The sequence below is a fragment of the Scleropages formosus genome, chromosome 25 (genome assembly GCF_900964775.1).
Source record: "Scleropages formosus chromosome 25, fSclFor1.1, whole genome shotgun sequence".
In the NCBI taxonomy this organism is placed as follows: domain Eukaryota; kingdom Metazoa; phylum Chordata; class Actinopteri; order Osteoglossiformes; family Osteoglossidae; genus Scleropages; species Scleropages formosus.
Genome location: NC_041830.1, coordinates 11,690,112 through 11,712,421, shown reverse-complemented (window position 1 = coordinate 11,712,421; position 22,310 = coordinate 11,690,112). Strand labels below are relative to the sequence as shown.

The window sequence follows — 22,310 nt, the reverse complement described above, 5'->3', positions numbered from 1 at the left end:
CCCATGTGGATGAAGGGAGGGGGACTGCTGAGGGTCCGAGGTGGGAGGAGAGCATCGAGGAGAACGTCATCGAGGAGAACATCGAGAACATCGAGCCCATCGAGCCCGCACCGCCCCGCTGTCCTGTCGAGACTCTTTTGCACCATGAGTGAGGTAAAACAGTACATGTTATGTCGATTTATATCACTTTACTTCACTCTTTATGTCGGTTTGCGTTAGTTTATGAGAAGATCATGCATGGATGGAGCACCGTGGACCAGCTGACTGGTCCATCTTCACAAATTGTAATGTTTCGACTACTTTAAGGCGTTACTTCAGTTTAAAACATTAACATTTACCTCAGTTTTTTTCTATTAAACAAGACTTAGGGAATTTACTGCCGGTTTGAGACACAGTTCAGTATGGATGGAGGACGGTTAATCGGACGGTGACCGTCGTGTTTGTACTCGTTAATTATTTCCCATAAATTTTTTAATTATTATTGATGTTTTGTTTTAATAAAACAGGTCTGAGAGACTAAGTTACCGTTAAGACACTCGGCTCACCTCAGCTCAGCTCCTCTCGATGGAGGACGCCGGCCGGGCAGTTTTACACGTGATGGTTTGACTCCTTACTTAATGCGTTATTTCGCATTGAAACATTAATTTAAATTAATATTTACGTCAAATGTGTTGAAACAGGACTGAGGGACTTTATTACCGTCTTTCCTAATCATCATTCAGAAAGTCGCTGGTGCTCGAAGCCGTCGTGCTCCGTCCCGCTTCTTCTTCAACTCTGAATTTCCCCTTATTATTTCTTACAAAATATAACCCTGAAGGCTATCCTTTCCTCCAGTTCATATCTTAAACCACAGCACTTGGCGAGTAATTTTTTTTTTAAATATGAAACGTGATTGTTGCGTATCGCAGATGCGGATAATCATGTTCCAGTGGGAAATAATCATTCTGGCCTCACATCAACTCTGGAGAATTTATTCACGAAACAAAGATGAAATGGACTCCGGCGGTTTTGATTTAACGGCCAGTTTTACTCCATACTATGGACCATAGCTTTAAATATTAAACAAGCTTTTCCCCTCTTTTCTCTGCTCTTTTATCCTCCTCTGTTGTGATCTTTCCTTTCCTTTCCTTTCCTAATTCTTTGGCTATTTATAATCATTCTATGAGAGGAATTATTTGCTGACGCACATTTCCATATCTTTTATGTATTATCTGTTTCAACAACCCTTCTCACTCCTGACATATGACCCTGTTGCATGTCAGAACTATTTATATATATATATATTATATATATATATCCTGATATTTATATCCTAATAACAGACACAGAGATTTGTACCAAAGGATGGAGGATGTCACGTATTCATCATTCTCATCATGAAGTAGGAGAACGGGCATTCTGTACTATAAGACACACTGGTGCAGTTTGAAATATTATGTACCAGATCTGTGGAACGTTTTACATTTTTAAAACTGACATTACTGTGGGCCAAGTAATGAAAAACGAAGGGTTTGAATATTTCCCCATTTGTTCTCTCTTCATCCTCTGGAGACTAGCAGCAAATGATGAGGCAGGTCACAAATAGCAGCCTCTTGGGGTAAAAAAAAACCTCTTTTGAAGTCGTGCAGCAGAAGGAACCCACCTGTGATGGGGCACCTCAAGGTGGTGCAGTTACAGTTCTGCCTCCAGCTGGAGGAGAGTCCTCTAAAGCGATGGATGTAGAGGTCCATCAATGTCTTCATCAGTTCTTCTGTTCCGAGCCACTGCCATCATCTGGTTACAGTGTGCAGCAGTGATGTTAAACAAAATAAACAGGAAAAAAATCACAGGTATTATTGTTTAAATAGAGTATGAGGTGATGAAACTGTAGAAGTGATGAATTATCATCTTCCATGTATACAAAATGTCCTTTTTGCAGAATGTGTAAAACCAGACTAAAGGACTGTCTGGCAGCAGAGAGGTCTGACATGTTGTCAGCCAATCTGACCTATGGTCCAAACATTAATGACCTTATTTACTGCCCCGGTCTGTGGGACGACCTGCCGAGCAGCTGCCCACCTGCCCACAGGCTGCATGCTCCCGTTCATGAGACGACCCTCATAGCAAAAAGGATGAGCTGCTTATTCCTGAGTCACAAAATCACAGATTTTTTATCTTTAGCTCACTTTGATGTGTGGAAGCCTCAGCAAATCGTGTCTGTTTCTGCTTTTAAACCCTATATATAAAAAGTCAGTATAGTATATGCACTTGCAGTCCAAAGATTTCCAACCTCAACTCACTGATTGCTAGGGCAGCAGGCTGTGGCATTAGATTCACTCATAATTCTAGTCTCAGCTCTGAGTGGATAATAATTCATTTAACTAATATTCTAATTAAATTGAAATAATTTATTTTTACAGCATAGACAAGCAAATATTTTCGTATAGGAAAGAAAGGTTAAGTACATAAGTAGACCCATCCTAGAACTACAGCGAACAACTTTTGAACACAAGTGCACAAAGATCTTGCACAACCATTCATCCTGCAGCAGTCTGGAGTGCTTTAGATGAGGTGGTGTAACTTGGGTAGACTCTAAATCTGGGTGTGTATGTGCATCCACAGACACTTGTATGGCTGTCTCCAAAACGCCTGCCACGTGCCACAGCGATTCAGCATTGCCATGACAACAGCTGGCTCATTTCCTCTGTCAGATGGAAAGAGCAGAATGTTGGAAAGGAAAAAGAAGCTCAACTCAAGTAAAAATTTATATTTAGTAGCTGATAAGTATGCAGTTTTCATTATTAAATCTCTGCCATCAGGTCTAAATTTGAAAGCTGTATTGCAGATGTAATTTTCTGCTTTTCTGGTGGCTGCTGTCTAATTGTTTGACACAGCACCAGGTATTCAGCACTAAATGGACACTTGCTGCAAGTGAAGCACATGGAGAATGATTTAATAAAAATGTGCTGTACACCTTAATTATTATGTATGTGTTGTCTGGCACAGTTATGTTTTTGCAGCAACAACACATTAATAATTGTTTAAGTTTTTCAAAACATATAATCTACAGTACAGCGATAAGTATAGGCAGCATCTTAATATTGTATGTATTTGAATAATAGATACACATTTTCCGTGAGGGAACTACCTAAAACATCATCAACTACTTAACATGTTTTTTATCCCATTATTTCTGTAAGTTGTTTGGTATTTGATTGATGTCCTTTAATGACACTTATTCCAGTATTCCAGTAATCTCATTAGGTCTCCTGCTTTTATGACAGACTGTAAAGTCAAAGCCTTGCACTCTGGGACATATTTAACAGTAGACTCCATCTCAAAGTCTGCTTACGTTGGTAGTTTGCATGCCTTTATAAATATGGTTTTGCAAACTTCTTCAAGTCATGTGGAAACAGGTAACAGGAGGAAGGAATAAGATGTTATTAGATAGGAAACAAAAAAGATTCCACTTGACTGGCGTGTTCCGCTCCCAATGACTTGGGTTCTTCCTCAGGGTTTAGCAATCCTGACATGGCCTGCTGGCTACAGAAGTCTTGCTCTCTCTTTTCTGAGCCTCTGCTGCCCACTGGGTATAAGGTACACAGCATGTACTAGTTCATGCTTCTGAGTAGACCAGCCTCACCATCTGCCATGAAGACTGAATTGAGGGCAAAGGGGTGGTAAATGTGGGGATGGGGGGTAAATTCAGGTCTTCCACACTGCAAAGCATTTGAGAGGTCAGAGACCCTCCCCCCTGGGATGAGGAATGCCTGGCATGGGGCAAGAGGACATTAAAGGGTTTTAAGAAGCACTTTTGCTGCTGCGGTGGATTACTCGTCATCTGACAGATGGGTATTATGGATGTGACCGAGGGGTGGACTTTCACCAGCACTGTCCAATCAAAGCATCCTGGCCAACCGTGGTATGGGTCAGAGATCAAAATGGAAAACGAAGAAATTAAAAACCACCCCAAACGCTCTAAACCCCAGGGATGACGTTACAGTGCCCCTAAGAAGAAAATCCCTTAATGCTGCTGACATGACTGCTTTTTGCATGGGCACCATGATTTCTTTCAGACAGATGTTCATTTTCTGCCCTCTTTCCTCATTCGCCACAGCACATGGTAATTTTTGTGGGTTCTGATTTTGGTTATTAATTGATATTATTGTTTATTTATCTGATCACTTCATCCAAAAGAACTTGAGGTTCTACACTTCTTTAATGATTTATTGTACCTGTTTATGGAGCCTGGTAATTTTTGCTGTGCTTCTTCAGAGTAATAAGTCTGAATAGGGGTTGAACTCAGGACCTTCAGATAACAACACAACAACACTGATCACTGCACTACAGACAGCTTCATGCTATTCAAAATCTGTATTTCAGATTTATTCTGAATATATTAACTTGGTACATAGCTCATCACTGTTCAGTTAGCTCCAGAGCATCATTTCAAAGCAATGCATCTTATCACATTAAAATGCATGAAACAAGCTGAAACCTTTTTTGAGTACTGGATTGCTACATGGGGTGTAACTGGAAGAAACAACATTTAGCCTGGTGGTTGACCGGCTGGACAGAATTCAAGAATGCTTTGCCAGTAATGATTTTTGTGCAAGAGAGACTAAGGGTTTAAAAATTGAAACATGTAACCATCTGTTTGGACAGTTCAGTTGGCACACAGATCAATGGCAAGTCCATGTGAAAATATCTTTATAGGAACTGGCTGTTCGTATTGTGAGGATAAATTTTATCCAGTAATGTTTAGTAGATCAGCAGTATCCTGTTTTCCCAGGGTGAACCCATACAGCTTTCTAGTTCATTTCAAAGGATATGCCCTCGGTCACGGTTTCCATTTGTCTGGTCTCTTAAGCTCTGCTCCTCATGCAGCTGCTACTGCTGTGCACAAAAAAGCACATCGAGAACTCACTAAAGACTTTTTGTTTCAGTCACTCTTACATAATGAATTAGATTAAATGTTGGGGTTTTGGTGTTATAATTTACAGCGCTGTTTTTTTTCCTATGACAGCTTAACTTGTAAGGTAGGCTTCTTTATTGGGTTATCTGTCAGACTATGGGAGAGTTACGATTGAAGTTGACCCTTTAAATGTCTTGTCTGTTTCCTTCCCTGGAAGGCATACACGGCCTTTGTCAGTCACAGACTCAGAAATCACAGGTAATCACTTTGACAAAGACCCATAATGCAATTTTCTTATGATGTGTCCAAAGTACAGTAACCTCATTATCATTACTTGTGCTTCCAGGGAGAGTTCTAGTTTTAATAATATAAACAGTTTGTGTCTGAGAATCTGTTAGTGAATGAGGGAGTATTGTTGGTAAAATATGATAGATTTTAGTAGGAATACATAGTTTTCATTTTAAATTCAAATGTGCTTTCTGAGAATGAGTAAACCCTATTAAATGAATAAAGAAAAACAGATGCAAATATATATACTTTTATTGACAACATTTATTCTCATTGCTTTCTTAGGTAGCCATCAGCTATAGGCTGTCATTATAATTTTCAGGACATGAGGTTAAATAAGGAAAGCTGAACCCAGTTATGTATCACAATGAAGGTTAGCGGTCAGTTGGAGGTCAGGTGTTGCCTGTAGGCTGCACTCTTTTTCGGGAAAATGGTTCGCTCCCATGGCGGATGTTATGTGGAAATGTTTTTCAAGCAACAAAGTAAAGTAAAAATACTCTCTGTAAGACAAGCATTTCAGATTCGTTGGCCTGAAAAAAAGACATCAGAAGCTGTAACCATGTGCTATAATGCTGGAGGCTGGAGTAGGATGATACCTTCAGTTGGACCCTGTTGACATCAGCATTGAAAAACACAAAAACTGACTTTGATATCAAGTCAAACAAAACTTATTTAATCTCTGATCTCTGTGAAAGTACATTTTACTGTCTGAACCTTACACATAAATCATGCTGTTAAAATGGCTGACATTGTGTAGATGGTACTTTCAGTCCCCGACCTAATTAGGGAAACATTCATAATTGCATTTATGGATTTGCACAGATGTACCTGCGTTATTATTTTTCTACTATCAGTGAATGAGATAAGGCTGGTGTCCGCTCTATAAGTTACAGCCATTGTCTTGTAATCAGGTTTGAGTCCCACCTCCTGCTGCAGTATGCTTGAACAGGGTACTTAACCTCAATTTGAACAGTAAAAATGAGTCTATTGTGTAAATAACTAAAAGTAGATTAGAGCAAAAACTAGACATTGTTAGTCACTGTAGGCAAAGTCATCAGAGAAATTAATCAATAATTAATACAAATCAGGTTGCCATTATAAATCTTTTTAAGGTAAACATTTCAGAAATACAAGTCATTTAATGCAAATGGAGCAAAATAAAAAAGTGCAGTATCACCTAAATGATACTACATTCTAGATCTGTATAATTTCATATCTTGCGTTCCACATCCCAGGGAGCCACAGGGCAATGAAAACTTTGGTGAAAACACTTTCGGAATGCAGGAATTGAAACAATCTTCCTGCTCATGTGAGCCTGATACACTAGCACACTTTTAGCCCATCTGTATGTTGACACTCAGTAAATCTAGAGTTACCTCTGCAAAGAGACTTCAATTCAATGTAACTTTAGTGATTGCCATTGCAGAGTGGTAGTGTCAAATGTTAGTGTGAGCACTGACCAGGATGAACCTGCATTAAGAGAAGTGCAACAGTGGTGACACTGTTTTGGGGCAATGCAGGGCAGTTGCCCAAAAACACCTCCTGACCTTTGACCCCAGGTGCTTGGCACCTTTGCCAAGCAGTGCAATGTCCCCCTTCAGTGGACTGGTTTGACTCCACGCACCAATATAGTACATGCCCTGTATTTGTTGAGCAAGCCAAGAAAATAATATATTTCCAATCCGTCATTCAAACATGTTGAAGTTGTGCAATTGGATGTTTTCCAGTGCCATTTGCTTTAGTTGTGGGTGTTGAAAAAGTAACATTTGGCAGCGTGACATTGGGAGCTAATGCATATTTGCCACTGACGCATACTGACATCATGAGGTACACAAAGGATTTTACACATTGAGTAGTGTCCACTCCCAAACTGTGTGAAGTGCAGCATGAAAGGAGTTTTAAAGGACTTTAAATTCATAATTGTATTTACTGCTTTAACTAACCAATTGACTAATTACATTTGATATTTTAATCAATTTAATCAGTAAGAGCTGAGCTTCAGATGCAGACAGAAGTAATCAAGAAGCAAACTAAGCTAGTTCTGGAAGTTTCTGACACCTTTGTAAGAGTTCAAGAGGAATACCCCTTGTATTGCTATTTCAGTTGATGGTACCAATGGCACATCATTCATAGCATCATCAAAACTGTGTTATCATATTGAAAAGTGTACAGTTGGATTTCTGTTGCAAGAAATGAAACAGGGTGTTGTTTCTCAATGTTTTTGCTTAATACTGTATGAATACCACCTGTAGCAGCAGAAACAACAGCACCACCCTTTTTCCACACACACACACACACACACACACACACACATTTTCAGAACCGCTTGTCCCATACGGGGTCACGGGGAACCGGAGCCTACCCGGCAACACAGGGCGTAAGGCCAGAGGGGGAAGGGGACACACCCAGGACGGGACGCCAGTCCGTCACAAGGCACCCCAAGCGGGACTCGAACCCCAGACCCACCGGAGAGCAGGACTGCGGTCCAACCCACTGCACCACCGCCCCCCCCCTTTTTCCACATTAAACTTAATTGATAAATGAAGAAGACCCAATAAGTAATATATGCCTGGCAAAAGCCAGTGGCTATTATTTGTACAGCCAATGGTTTCTTAACTGGTGCTTATCTTCTCATATGAGGGCTGTGACGGAACAAAGTTCCACTGAAAATCTGGGTAAAACAGTCCACGCTAGATTACATGCAGAGTTCCTCAAGGAAGAGTATTGTGTTGGGTTGCTGTGTCAGTGTTTGTACCTTCAGTGGAGCACATGAGATGTGCTGATGTTCCACAGGTCAAGGGGCAGACAGTCACACCACCACCACCACCCAATCCCTGTAGCTCCAGTTGTGCCCCCCCTCCTGTGTCCCTCCCAATGGAGATGTGTTTCTTTTCCTTCTGGAGAGGTCCATGGCCTAGTTGCACATCTCCTTTAAATTCTTAATAGACAATTCTTAATAGTGTAGAATAGATCCCCTCTGGAGAGAATAAGCTGCCAATGGACTGAAAATAGCTCCAGAAATGGCTGTGGAACATGATTTATTTATTTTCTTAATCCTCTCCCCTCAGCACCCCCACATCCCTTTTTTAATGCCCAAGGAGTAACTGCACAGTGCCATAATTATTGTCTTCATATGCCCTGGCACTCACTTTTTATTGTTAAAAAATTAAACGGCAGTTATGCAGAGACCCTTTGATTAATTGGGCACATCTGGCAGAGCGGGCAAAGTGGCCCAGGTCCCACTGGGACTTGTTAGCTGACAGTAAAGGAGCCTGGATGGGTTGAACAGGCATCATTCTGTTCCACATGTAGACACTTTATTGAACTGTTTTATGGTTTTTGGAAAAAGTGTTAAGTTCATGTTTTGTTCATATAAAAATGAGCAGATGGTTTGGCTCCCCAGGTTAGACAGAGATAAAACTGCTAAAACTGTTAGACAGAGATAAGTGTATGACTTCATGTTTCTATCAGTGCAATCTGAATCCTTTTTTTACAGCAATGGATTAAGAGGCAGTGACTGGTCAATTAACTAAGTGGCAAATGAAAAATCATGAAATTTGTTCTTGTTTTTGTTGCTGTGATCTTTACACAGAGTCAGTTGCCAATTGGCCAAAAATATCTGTAAGAGTAAATCCAATAACTATACGCTCATTGCTAAGGGGTTCCATGGTTTTGACATTTTGGACTGTGGATCCAGTGATCCAAGGTGAAATCTGGGTGCGACCTTGTAGTTCCTTGTATTTGTCCATATCATATGTCCTTGCTAAACCGCATCGTAGTAGGGGCCGCAGGTGGTATAGGGGTTGGGGTGGTTGTCCTGTACTCTGAATGTCCTTGGTTTGAATTCTGCCCCTACAACAAGAATCCCCTGAATAAATAGGTAAATCACTATAAAGTGGCACACACACTGCACCAGTGACTCCTCACCCCATCCCTACATCCTCCTGTCACACCACAAACAAGCACAGCATAAACCTGTGAGAAAACAAACCTTCTCTGAAGAAGCTCACCACTGTCCACTCTTCTCCAGGACAGACATATGGGCTCAAACGTAGGGGCTGGCATCCCACTCCCCTGAACCCAGCCACATGTCCATCTCTCGCCCAAGCTGTGCAGCATCCGGTCCCATCTGGGACCCAGTGCCCAAGCAGGCAATTGCTATGCCTGGCTGTCATGAGCACAGATTGGATGCGTTCCTATTCCTTTAACTTCACAGGAGGATTTTTTTTGGTTGAGACAGTTTTTTCTTTGCTGGAAATTATATAAGGGATTTTTTTGGATATGGAGAAAGATGAGATGTGAAAGTGGTTATGTGAGCCATGAGTCCTATACCACAGTATGGTAGACTGGCTCAGGCTCAAGCTAAACGTGTCTCGGAACTTTGCCGTGGACACAGCCCAGAATCAGAACTGGGGGAGATTTTGGCTCAGGCCATGGTACGAAGGTGAGCCAACAAGGCCACAACCTCCAGCATGATAGAGGAGACCCCTTTTGTTTTATTCATTTGCTTTGCTGAGAGAGGTCCAGTGGAATATCTGTTGACAAGACTCACTCCTAGTTCATGTTTAACAATGCCCAGGTACATCACAAAGTTAGAGTATGTCCCCAGATGTGAACCAAAACCCTTCTGGTCACCATGCAAGGCCAAAGGGATGTGAAAACATGACTGGCAGAAGACCATGTGTAAAATAGTGGTCATGAAAATTGCTTTATTTTTCAGATCTTGGGGTTGAGTGGAGGGCATTAATCATAGATTTATAGTTTTTTTCTTTCTCTGTTCACTGATGTTGAAATCTAGCCTGTTCAGATTGACTAGCTAGTAGGGGGGCTGTCTTTCTCTTCCCACCATCACTTCACTTTCACATTGGGGAGTATTCCCTATTTGCTCTTTAGTAACTTAACTGGTGTTTCTATCATCCAATTGTAAGTTGCTTCAAGCTTTCAGAAAGTATAAACAGATATTGGTCTTATCCAATAGATAGATAGATTGTGCTCAGTGATTAAAGAAGAACAAAAAATGTAGATTTTATACCTCTGCTTCTTTGGGAAATTGTATTTTTTGTTTTGTTGTTACCTAGAAGAAGAAAAACATTTCACAACCAAGGTTCCAGAAATGTGCTCACAAAGTACTGCAAACTCACGATAATATCAGTGAAAGGTAAAAATGCATAAAATTTAAATTTATTGATAACTTTCTGTGTTTCCAAAGTATTTCCACATTTCTGTGCCCTTTGGGGTTCCAAATATGTTCAGTTCTGCTTGCCCTGAATAGGTCCTACAGTGTGAAGGTTATCACTGTCAGTCAGAGTGCTCTAGGTGGCTGTGGATCAGGAGAGCTGAGCTGAAGGTTTAAGGTACCAGGGCTCTGATCAACCCTTGTGGGGTCTTCTGTCAAGGGTATTCAGTGTTTAAAGACCTGAAAAACCCAGTGATCCCAGAATAGATAACTCATGATATGTTCAGATGCATTACAGCATACGTGTAGTAAAGGGATGGATGTGTGACTGTGCTCAGGTCTTCTGTGGAGACCAGGGTACCCTACTACTGAAACAGTGAGCCCTTCCTAATTCCCAGTCGCCAGATTTGGGAACAAAACTGCGGTTTTACAGGCTGTGTTGCATCAACGAGACACGAGGGAACCTTCTCCCCCAGTCCACTGTCTTGCCTATCATTTGTGGCACTTTTCAGCATCCGAGAAAGAGAATTACAGCTGAAAACAGTGTCAACACAAACGAATACACAATTTGCGAGCGCAAAGGAATACACGGTGAGGGTTTTCATTCTTTCGTCTACTGAAAGTAATTTCATAACAGCTGCTTCCGCAATGAGGTGAACATTAAATTTCACGAGGCATGCCAAATGAGGAAAACAATAAAACGCTGAGGCCAATTAACTGTAACCAGTTTTGCCGGCATGTTACACTTAGGCTCTCCTTCTCATGCTGTGCCTGTTTCACACTTCTAATGGGTGCAATTACATGAAGACGAGGCTGAGGAGTAGAATGCTTGGAGGCTTCTCTATAGAAAAGGGAGTGAAAATGTACAGGTGCCTCCGGTGCTGCTCGTCTGATGTTGCAGTCGTTTGTTACAGGACCTGCGTCCTAACATGAAAGCCATTGGAAAAATCCTGATATCAGCACCTAGGGACATGTGAAGAGTCATATTTGGTGCCTCTCTTCCCTATGGGGCATTGCTATTAGACCCTATAACAAATTATGCTTCGGTACATATCCTGAAAATGTATACCTTAGCCATTTTGTAGGAATCATGTTTATAAACAGAGTACAGATTAATTCATATGATTTTTGTTGAGGTTATTCTGATGTTAGTGTGTTTTCCACAGGGTCAATAAACCTTCAAAAAACTGCAATAACAGGTTCATAAAACCCTGTGAGCAACTGAACTGCTCTGATTTTCATAGGAAGAACCACATACTCCTGTTTGTGTGAGTAGATTTGACCAGAGATCTCACCTTGCTGGATGCATTGGTGGTGATACTCCCAGTTGCTGAAAGCCAGAAGTCAGACACAGCCAGAAACACAATACACACAACTGTTTAGTGATTGTGGGGGGTATGGTGGTGCAGCAGATTTGACTGGGTCCCACTATCCGGTGGATCTGGGGTTTGAGTCCCACTTAGGGTGCCCTGTGACAGACTGGCATCCCGTATTGGGTGTGTCCCCTCCCCCTCCAGCCTTGCGCCCTGTGCTTCTGGGTTAGGCTCCGGTTTGCTGCGACCCTGTTTGGGACAAGCGGTTTCAGACAATGTGTGTGTGTTTAGTGGTTACAGTGTGGAGGGACTCTGAGGCAAGATTAAAATCACTCTACCCCAGCTACTTGGGTTACAAATGAATGACTTATGGATTTTCAACAATGCAAACATTTTCCAGTGTATTTGCTTCACTTACGTTTTGTCCACTTTGTTTTAATTGCCATTGGTTGTATATTTCCTAAAAACTGGTTATTGCAGGGTGAATACAACCTGTGTTTATCCTTTGAGCTGATAGATGGTGTGCCTGGTGTTGCTGAGAGCCTGTGATCAATTAGAAGATGATGAACATTGCACAAATTAATGGGATGAATATGGCAGTAGTCTGCATTAAATGGGGGGTATACTGTACATGAGCAAGTTAGAGGTACTGTAACACTTTGTTTATGGTAATGACACCGCACAGAAGAGTATGTGACACCAAGAGATAAGACAAAAGCACATCTCCACACTGGTCAAATTTCCTTGTATCCTTGGTGTGGGAAACAGACTGGAGACATTTTTCTTAATTGTCTGTATGTTCACACGTGGGGTTTCGTTTTTTTTTTTATCACACCAACTCCTCGGCTTCAAAGAGCTGTGTAAAGTTTTCAAGTTCATTAGAGCCTCTTAATTAAAGTTTCCAAGTGCTCATCCTGGTGTCACGTAGATAGCACACCTGCTCATCGATGAAGCACCACAAGAGCTCTCCTGATCTCGCCAGATGTTTCAGTGTGTTTCACTGTGGCTACAGCGGGTTGAGGGAATTTTCACAAAAAGGCAAACAACAACAATACCAGCATCTGCTGAAAGGCTTTTCACTCATCTTGTGCTGTGACCGCTTGCTAGCTGGTCACTCTGGATGCAGGATCCCTGCCTGAGCTCAGTGCAGTGTTAATCCCCTGGAGAATGACAGCCGTTAATGGGTTTTTTTTTTCTTGCATTTCAGATGTTAAATTACAGTGCCTGGGCTTAGAATCTTAGTCATTTGCTTTGAATTGTAACGCACTGATGTTATATTGAACAAACCAACAAGCTCCACTAATCTGACACCGATTCTAGCTGTCTGTTCACAGTGCTCTTTTCATTTTCACTTTAATGGTGTATGTTTGTTTCATGGGTGGTAACTTGACCTTTAATTGGCTTTCAGAGACAAGGATCTGGAGTTTCTGGCGGGAACAGCAAACCCGCTGGTGGACAAGGTAAGTCATTCTTATGTAACAGAAAATAAAGTGACAGCCAGCCCACCCACATTCATTTACTCTAAGGGCTCAAGTACTGCACATGTATTTATAGAGTTGGAATTACTTGGACTGTGTTAATAATATAACAGCTTGCGTAAACAGTGGTTTCATACAAAATAATGCAAAAATAAGTACAGTGTACAATGTGTCACCTTTGATCAAAGTGACTTAACAGTGTTAGATAATGTATTCTTTATGCAGCTACCCATGTAATCCCTGCTGGTTTAAAGTGTGACATCAGGCAAACTGACTGTACAGTGAGAATCACATGTCTGTTGGTCCCTGTGAGTTGGTCCTAGTTGCAATGCCTGAACCTGGATTTTCCTGCGGTCAAGAATTTGATCCGTTCCCTTTGCTAAGTACCAGCCAGCTCAGCAGTGAAGCATTATGAAACTGTTTGGAGTTCAGGAGGCAATAATAAGTGATTTTTGTGAAGTCCAAACGTTGGCAAATGACGAGTCACTGTCAGATGATGCATCTCTGTGGCCTTTTTGGAAACCAGGAGTCCAAAGCCTGCCCCAGTGTTGGGGCCTTTCTGTAGGTGATGTAAGGTGCCAGCAAACAATCCCCTAAATACAGAGGCTATGAGCAGCAGGTAGCAGAAGGAAGGCAGGAGGTGGTAGCTACAAAAGTAACTGAAGCTACATGGTGAAAAGTCATTGGTTCAGTCATTGGTCTAAAGTGGGTGCAATCTGTGTGCTTCTGCCATATACCTGAGCTGACCAATAGAAAAACCTTTTCAGATCAGTCATGAAGGAACTGACCAATAGAAAAGCCTTATTTCCACCAAAGAAAAACACAATTGTTGCCTAGATGAATGTGGGTGTTCCTCAAGAGATATGCTTTGAGAAAGAGACATCCTGTACTCCTTTGCATGGTTCTGCAGTAAGTTTTACATCCCAGACAAGGCATTTACATTTATCTGACACAACTTACAATTATTTACCCTTTTATACAGCTGGGTACTTTCACTGTGGTGATCTAGGGTAAGTACCTTACTTGAAGTGAGAGTTGAACCTGCAACCTTTGGGAACTAAGGGCAGCAGCTGTAACCACTACACTACCAGCTGTTCATGTTCATTTGAAGTATATAACACATTCTGAAGTTCAAAGCATTGGTTAAAGCTGCATAGTGGCTCCATGTGGGACAGGCACATATGCCAAGATTGCAAACCCAGCAGCACTGGTATCATCACTGTGCCACACTAATGTAATTCAACTTATTTGGATTATAGAAAAATGATTAATGTATCTATCTTGGCCTAGACCAGGTGATACATGTTGAAGGATTTATCACCTAAGTCAAAGTCATCATTTCCAGCCCCAGGGGTCATTGGCTTGGCTTTGAAACGTTGCTTCATCTTGTCCACATTGCACTCCATTTCTGGTATATTGATTATTCAGTCCTGGTAAGGCTTAAAGAAGCATTTGTGGATTATGTACTCTGTTTCTTTTCAGCATAGCTGAGCAGCAGTGTGATGAGCAAAGTGGAGAAAAGGCAGTAGAAAGACATGTCCACCACCCCCAAACAAAAGATGCTTTGAATCTTCCTGTATCTTCAGTTTGTTCATCAGAAGGTCACCTATATTTTCCTCCCACCTCCCCAACCTCTAGCATACATAGAAATTTTTAAATTTAGCAGATACTTTTCTCTGTTAAACTGCAAGAGAAATGGCTCTGAAAGATATGTTTTAAAACCCTTTTTAAATTCTAGCAGGGATTAAGCAGTTCTGAGACACAGAGGGAGTTAATTCCACCACACTGGAGCTAAAACTGAGAATTTACAGATTTGTAAATTATTGGATCTGTTTTTAGTTGGACCACTAAGTGGCCCGTGATGGAGGTGGAGGACTACAAGCTCTCTTGCTGGAGTGTAGAGAGTGATCAGGTCCTTTAGGTATCAGGGAGCCGATCCACTGAACTTGAGCACTTTGAGCAGCTACAGGAGCTTCATGGAGAGAGAAAGGGAAACAATATATAGGAACCCTTTGGCAGGTGAAACTGAACTTGACAGGACAGAAGGGCATGACAGTAGTCCAGGTATGATATCAGCATGGCCTAGATAAAGAGCTGTGTAGAGTATATTGTGAGGTAAGGATGAATCCTGTGGGTGCTATACTGGCGGTATCTGCAGGATTGAGTCAAGGCTTCAGTATACTGGGAGAAACACCCTGGGAACCAGCAGGCCATTAGCCATTTTGGACAGGGATTTGTTTAATGAGTCTTCAACCAGTCCCCCATCGCCCACCCACACAGAGGCCGTCAGTAAGAGGCTTTCTATTCTCAGCTGGAGTTGTTTGAACCTGAATGACAAATAGGCTTGTTGTCCTTCAGTGTGATGGAGGTGTCTGAGTAGGAGAATCAAATCATTCCCCTTCACTGAGACCCAGAATTCAATTAGTGTGTCATGTACACAGCCTTGAATGCACTTCTGCTGTAAAGCCAGGGATGGCAAGATATTCCTTCACATGGGGAGAATTCTCTGTTGGTACATCAGAAATGTAGAAGCAGGGAAACTGCAGGCACAGTGTGTGGTAAATGAGATTTATTGTGGATTGTTATTTATGAATTTGATAGGCCCTGGGTGATTCAGTGTTGATGGAACTGGACTTAGAGGCTATAAGATAAGGAAAAATTTTTCTAACCATGGGGTTTCCGTCTGAAGTGCTTAGGTTAACATCCAAATGGATAAAACACCAAGCTGTGAAGATTCGGTCATTTGCCAGGAAACTCCATAACGAAGATTATTAATGATGAACACATCTGTGCAGACTGCTGTGTACAAGAAGCCGTGTGTGCTTTGTGTTTTCTCAAGCCAAATGCACTTCTGTGCTCCTACATGGCCAGCTGTGTGGGTTTGGGGGAGGCTGGGATGTTTCATATTCAGTGCCTTGCGGGGTCTGCTTATGATCATCCCTTTTTGCAAAAAGAGAGCTCATGGAATTTAAGAGCACATGTGGAACATGTGGACCTTTCATTATAGTATAGTTTTGAAGGTGCTTATTTTAGTGGCTACATTACACACACTAAATACAAACTGTAATGATGTCATAGTCAATATGACCCTGTATAAGGACAAGCAGTTGTTCACACACACACACACACACACACACACACACACACACTTTCTGAACCACTTATCCCATACGGGGTCACGGGGAACCGGAGCCGAACCTGGCAACTCAGGGCATAAGAGCAGTTGTTCATAATAAATTAATTAATTCATCATATAATGGTAACACAAATGCAGAAATAATAATAGGCTAGTTTGTTGTAAAATTACATATCAGAGAATATAACATATTGTATATATTGTACATATATACATGTATAGTATAAATATATATACATTTTGTGTGTATGTAATATATTGTATATGTATAAGGAACAGCCAATGGCAATACGACTAACTGTATGAACCCAACACAAGAGTTTCTCATAGGTCCTGATGTCCATCCTTATGTATGCTGATCTTTTATAGCTGCCATAAACTGCACTGTTAATGTTGTTAAGAACTTCTGAGGAATTGCCATGCGGTTAAACACATTTTCATCTTGGCAGTGTACAATCCATTTTTTGAGAGCAGTCTTTTATAGTTCTTAATTATTCATTTTTTACATGGGAGCTGAGAGTTAATAATAGGTCAGGACTAAAAGGAGGTTTTTCATCTCTGATGAGCTAATGCACATGCAAGCAGATGGGGAACACAAACAGCAGAATTTTCATGCATTCTGTGCTCTGAACATGCACAGACAGAAGATGGCAAAAGCACTGGAGACTCATTTGGAGGCCATTACTAGTAAAGTTAGAGATAAACAATGTATAACCACGAACAACTAGGGATAATTCAGGTGGCATTAATGTTAACCATTATTACTGTGATCCCCGTCTCCAAGGTGATGTACACGATCTGTACACCAAGTTGCTTATACTGATTTACCCATTTGTACAGTACAGTGATTTTGTCTCTCAGTTCAGGGTTAATATTTTCATCAGTGGTACTCTAGTGCAAGGTGGGATTGGGACCTTGACCTTTCAGGTGGAAGGCAGCGACTCTTAACTATTTCTGCCTATTGGGTGTGAGTACACAAGGGGTGGTCACCTAACTAGAACAGAGGTAAGGAACAGCATGTTTTCCCACAAAAAATAAGATTTTTATTTATGGAAAAAATCTGCCAGGACAGAAGCTCAAAGGACACAAAGCAAACAACAAATGTCCTTTTACCAAATTACCTTTGCGATAAATCACATCGCTCTGCTCTTCCCTACTAAACCTTACCGTACTCCACCCTACCCTTGGCTGTCTGTCTTCTGTCTCTCGACGCCTCCCTCTTCAGTCCTCACACCAGCTGCCTCAAAAGTCCATCTTTGTTGTCTAACTGGTCCACGGTGTTTTACTGTAATTCAGTTTTTGTCCAAACCCCCCATGAGTATGTGCTCTTCTGTTGGACTGATGAAGTATTGAATATAACAGCTTTTGCTACCCATTAGATGCTCTCTGTTTATTTCTACTGAGATCTGCTTGCTGCCTCGGGCCCCAATACCCCTTTCTGGGTCAGTTCACTCTTTGCTATGCATGAGATGTCATCTCTTCCAGAAGGTTCTGGTTTATTCTGCAGACATAACATTAAATCATCCTATGACACACGTGCTGTATTTATCTACAGTAACTCTGTGGGCAGAGAGTATTAACATAAACCTTTCTTTAGACAGGTAAAAAAAAATAAATATTGCATAACAAGAATAACTTTTTTGGAACGGGGAAACACACTAAAATATTGATGTGTTGCATAAATAAAATATTGTGGGAGTAGCTGTGAAGTCGTATATCTTGGTGAGACATACTTTGTCCTCCCTTAGAAAAACACTCCTTCTTCAAACTAATGACTGAATGGCTGGAAAGACGACCTACTTTCTTATGTATTTTTAATTAGAGGAATTTTTCACCCGCATTTTAGTCCCAGAACCATTAACGCAATGATGGATGTTAATGATTCTAGGATTTAGGTTGAGCAGCACGGTCTGCGTGCTTGCAATGTATGTTTGGAGAAGACAGGCATGACAGACAACCATGTGTGCGCAGGTTATTTATTTTCTGTCCGTCTGCAATGTTCTGCTAGGAAGCAGGCCTTTTTATGAACTGTCTCCATTGACTATGAAGTAAAACTGGGGTAATTTTCCCTGAGCATTCATTGTGAACCTACACCCAAAATTATAAGGGTGTTTATAATGCGTGGCACAGTGGCAAAGTTAATAGCACTGCTGTCTGACAGCAGCTGGGTGGTGCGAGAGGACATGGGTTTGATCCCCACTCAGTGTGTGTGGAGTTTGCATGTTTTCCCCGTGTCTGTGTGGGTTTCCTCCCAGAGTCCGAAGACTTGCTGTTCAGGTTCACCCGTAATGTGTGAGTGATAGAGAGAGTGTGTTCCACTGATGTATGGATGAGTGACCAATTGTAAGTAGTATATGTAGCAGTGTAAGTCACCTTGGTGAATAATGTGGGCTGATAACACTACATAGAGTTTATTGGAAGTTGCTTTGGAGAAAAGTGTTTCCTAAATAAATGTATTTCTCCACAGCTTCAACTGAAATACTATGCTGTACTAAACAATTTTATATTCTATACTGTATATACAGCATATCTATCCACTGTGGGATGAACAGAGTATAGCAGATTGGCCCCAAACTAAAAGACTTTCATTGACATAAAGTAAAGCCATACCAACCAGGGACGTGGCCCATTTAAGGCAGAATGCAAAGAAAAGACTAATTTAGGCACAACAAAGCCAGCAACTGAAAAATGGCAATTTGAAAGAACATCCTGGGCAACTACAAGGAGTTCTCCTGTTCATTACCTCCCCACCCCCCCGTCCCTTATGTCCTCACACCAACTGCCTTAGATGTCCATCGTTGACTGAATTACATTTGGCAGCTGGTCATCATTACTTTGAACTTGCAGTGGGGAGCCGCTGTCCATCGAGTTGTCCCATCCCCACCCCTGGCTCCATCTCTTTCCATATTTATATTATATATATATATATATACACACGCTCCATCAGTACTCTTCAGTATCTTTATTGGGTCAAGTAGCATAGTTTTTAGTCATAAGACCCAGATTCAAATCCCACCTCATGTTTGTAGTACCTTTGGTCAAGGTACCTCCCCTGAATTTATACAGTAAAAATTGCCTTGTTGTATAAATGGGCAAATCACTATCAACAGCTTAATGTAGAACCTTAACAGTATAATTCAGCTTGGATAAAGATGTTGCATAAGTACATCTGTTGAAACAATTAGATACTACTTTGTACATCATACTCAACAGTACAACAACAGGGAGCTTCTTGGGACTTGAATCATGGACAGCCTGGCCTTAAATCCATGTTCATAGCTGTATTGTTACATGACCATCTGTCTGATCTAGTACTTTGTTTGTGGAACTTCCTGAGCTCTCCCTCCAGATGCCTCCAAGAAGGATGCCCCAGCAGACTTTGACATCGACATGGAAGATCCGGAGACAGAGAAGGCCGCTGTTGCCATCCAGTCGCAGTTCAGGAAGTTCCAGAAGAAGAAACAGGGTGCCAAGTCCTAGAGGGTAGCCGGGTGGCTCAGGCTGCCACCAGTAGAGGGCGCTGTGAGGTCTCTCTGCGTTGCATGTTGAAGAAACGACTGTGTATGGACTCTAGAGGGAGGGGGGGGTTGGGCCGGGAGAATTCAGCAATACCCTGCGTCTCACTGATACGTCTTTGATGTTCTTGTGCGTGATTCACTGTTTGACTGCTGCATTATTACTTTCTGAACCTCACAGTGTATTTTACTCTTTAATTTGCCTTTTTTATCATCCTTCCTTTCCACTGACAGCATGTGTCTCCAGTACTGTAGCACTCGAACCCTTTGCCAAAGGGAAGTGCATTCTTAAAATTGGATATAGCCAATTTTATATGGAGCAGTGGCTGTTGGGTAAGCTTTTTGAATATAATGCAAGCAAATTCTGTACCTGTATGATCAGCTACTGTACACCAGTAAGGGCAGGAAAGCCACAATGATATCATAACTAACACTTAAACCATTGCAAAAACAGGATTGTGAGTCTAATCACTCTACAGAAATATATATTATATATATTACATACATGCAGGCATTTGGTTTTTATTTAAGGCAACACATTCCCACCATTACTGTGTCGAAACCTTGCTTATAGTGGACATTTAAACTGTTTATGGTTGATGGAAAACCATTACATGTGTTGTAAAGTTTGTGTTACACCTGTTTATGGATCCATATTAAACCCATGAACTACTCTTTTGGAATACTTGGTAAAGGTGTGTCTGTGTGTAATTGAACCCACAACCTTTGTTCCTTCAGGGATTATTAGCTTTTGCATCCATCCTTTAACACTGGAGCAGTATAACCTTAACAAATATGGAGAATACTTATGTCAAAATGTTTTTTTTTCTTTCAATGGCTTGGACCTGTACATTTTCTGTTATTAAAAACTGACTATTGACAACAAGTGTTGGTGATTCATTCCCACCATAATGAATATTTCTTTAAAAAAAAAGGTTCAAATGATGACATAAACTGCGTGGAAGGAATTCTTCCTTATGCCTTCTAATGCGTAACATTTGTCTAAAAAGAGCACTTTGGTGTGTAACGTGAATTTGTGTGTGGCATGACGTAAATGAGACAAACAAAAAAGCAAACACAACAGTGAAGTTACTGAATGGGATTGTCATGCTGCACATGTCTGACTGAAAGTGACAGCTGAAGCTGCAGTGAAAAACATAATCGCAGGAAGAAAACACAGCACTCATTGACAGGGGGGATGCAGTGAGACACTTTATCAGGTCAGTCAATGAAACACAAGATTTCTTCTTTATTTTGTATATATACACACCATATATGCTGTTTTGTGTTTACTACACATCAGCAGCAGGTGAGGTCATGGTTACATTACATTAGTTCATTTAACATACTTTTCTTCAAAGCAACTTCCAATGAACTCTATGTAGTGTTATGAGCCCACACACCATATTCACCACAGTGACTTACACTGCTAGATACACTACTTACACTGGGTCACTCATCCATACATCAGTGGAACACACAGTCCCTGTCACTCACACACTACAGGTGACCCTGAACAGCATGTCTTTGGAGTGTGGGAGGAAACCCACACAGACATGGAGAGAACATGCAAACTCCACACAGACTGAGCAGGGATTGAACCCATATCCTCTTGCATCATCCAGGCACTACAAGACAGCAGAGCTATTTGCTGTGCCATCCCTACAAGTAGTGTTTTCCAGTTGAAGGACCTGGGGTCAAATCCCACCTCCAGCTGTAGTGCCCCTACATACCTTAACCCTTAATACAGTAAAGAAATCACCTTGTTACGTAAACCAGTGTAATCAGCTTAACACTGTAAGTTGCTTTATTATTACTGCATCAGTTCAGAGTAAGTACCTTGCTTATGGGTATTACAGCAGGAGGTGGCTTTAAACCTGCAGCCTCTGATTTTAGCCCTCGCCAGTGCATCGCCTGCTGCCTCTTTACCCTAAAAAGATTTTTTTTTTTTTGATTAGAAAGGATGCAAAATCCTATGACAGTGTCCTGTGCTTTGGAGCGAAATGAATAAATGTAAAGAACATGCATAATAAGGACTATCTCTCATATTTATATATAAATATATACTGTATATAGGGGGCGCGGTGGCGCAGTGGGTTGGGCTGCAGTCCTGCTCTCTGGTGGGTCTGGGGTTCGAGTCCCGCTTGGGGAGACTTGTGACAGACTGGCATCCTGTCCTGGGTGTGTCCCCCTCCCCCTCCGGCCTTACGCCGTGTATTACCGGGGAGGCTCCGTTTCCCCGCAACCCTGTATGGGACAAGCAGTTCTGAAAATGTGTTTGTGTGTGTATATACTGTATATATAGCACAAAAAAGATATGAACATAAGATTCATTTTTAATTTCCTTTTAATAGTAATAACTATATATATATATAGTAGTTATTAGTATTAACAGGAAATTATAAATGAATCTCATGTTCATATCTTTTTCGTCCCATCAAAGCAATCATCTCCATAACTTTATTTCTGCCTGACCTACTGGCAGAATTTAATTGTTCTACCTTTTTCTT

The 22,310-nt window shown here is 41.3% G+C and overlaps 1 protein-coding gene across 2 annotated transcripts; it reads left to right on the top strand.

Moving 5' to 3' along the window:
* On the top strand, nt 1-20,640 carry LOC108921371 (calmodulin regulator protein PCP4-like). 2 transcript variants are annotated; one of them, XM_018730846.2, is made up of 3 exons: nt 1-153; nt 13,080-13,131; nt 19,635-20,640. In XM_018730846.2, the coding sequence occupies exons 1-3, from the start codon at nt 4-6 to the stop codon at nt 19,763-19,765; spliced, it is 333 nt and encodes a 110-aa protein (XP_018586362.1). In that variant the 5' UTR covers nt 1-3; the 3' UTR covers nt 19,766-20,640. The 2 variants fall into 2 exon arrangements, 1 of the variants encoding a protein (XP_018586362.1); XR_003797323.1 differs by having other exon boundaries at nt 11-153; nt 19,623-20,640.
* Nucleotides 20,641-22,310: the final 1,670 nt, after the last annotated feature.

Coding starts and splice junctions, on each gene's coding strand:
- LOC108921371 (XM_018730846.2), top strand. CDS start 4: ATGTGGATGAAGGGAGGGGGACTGCTGAGGGTCCGAGGTGGGAGGAGA. Junction 154..13,079: donor TCTTTTGCACCATGAGTGAG/GTAAAACAGTAC, acceptor ATTGGCTTTCAG/AGACAAGGATCTGGAGTTTC. Junction 13,132..19,634: donor CAAACCCGCTGGTGGACAAG/GTAAGTCATTCT, acceptor CTCTCCCTCCAG/ATGCCTCCAAGAAGGATGCC.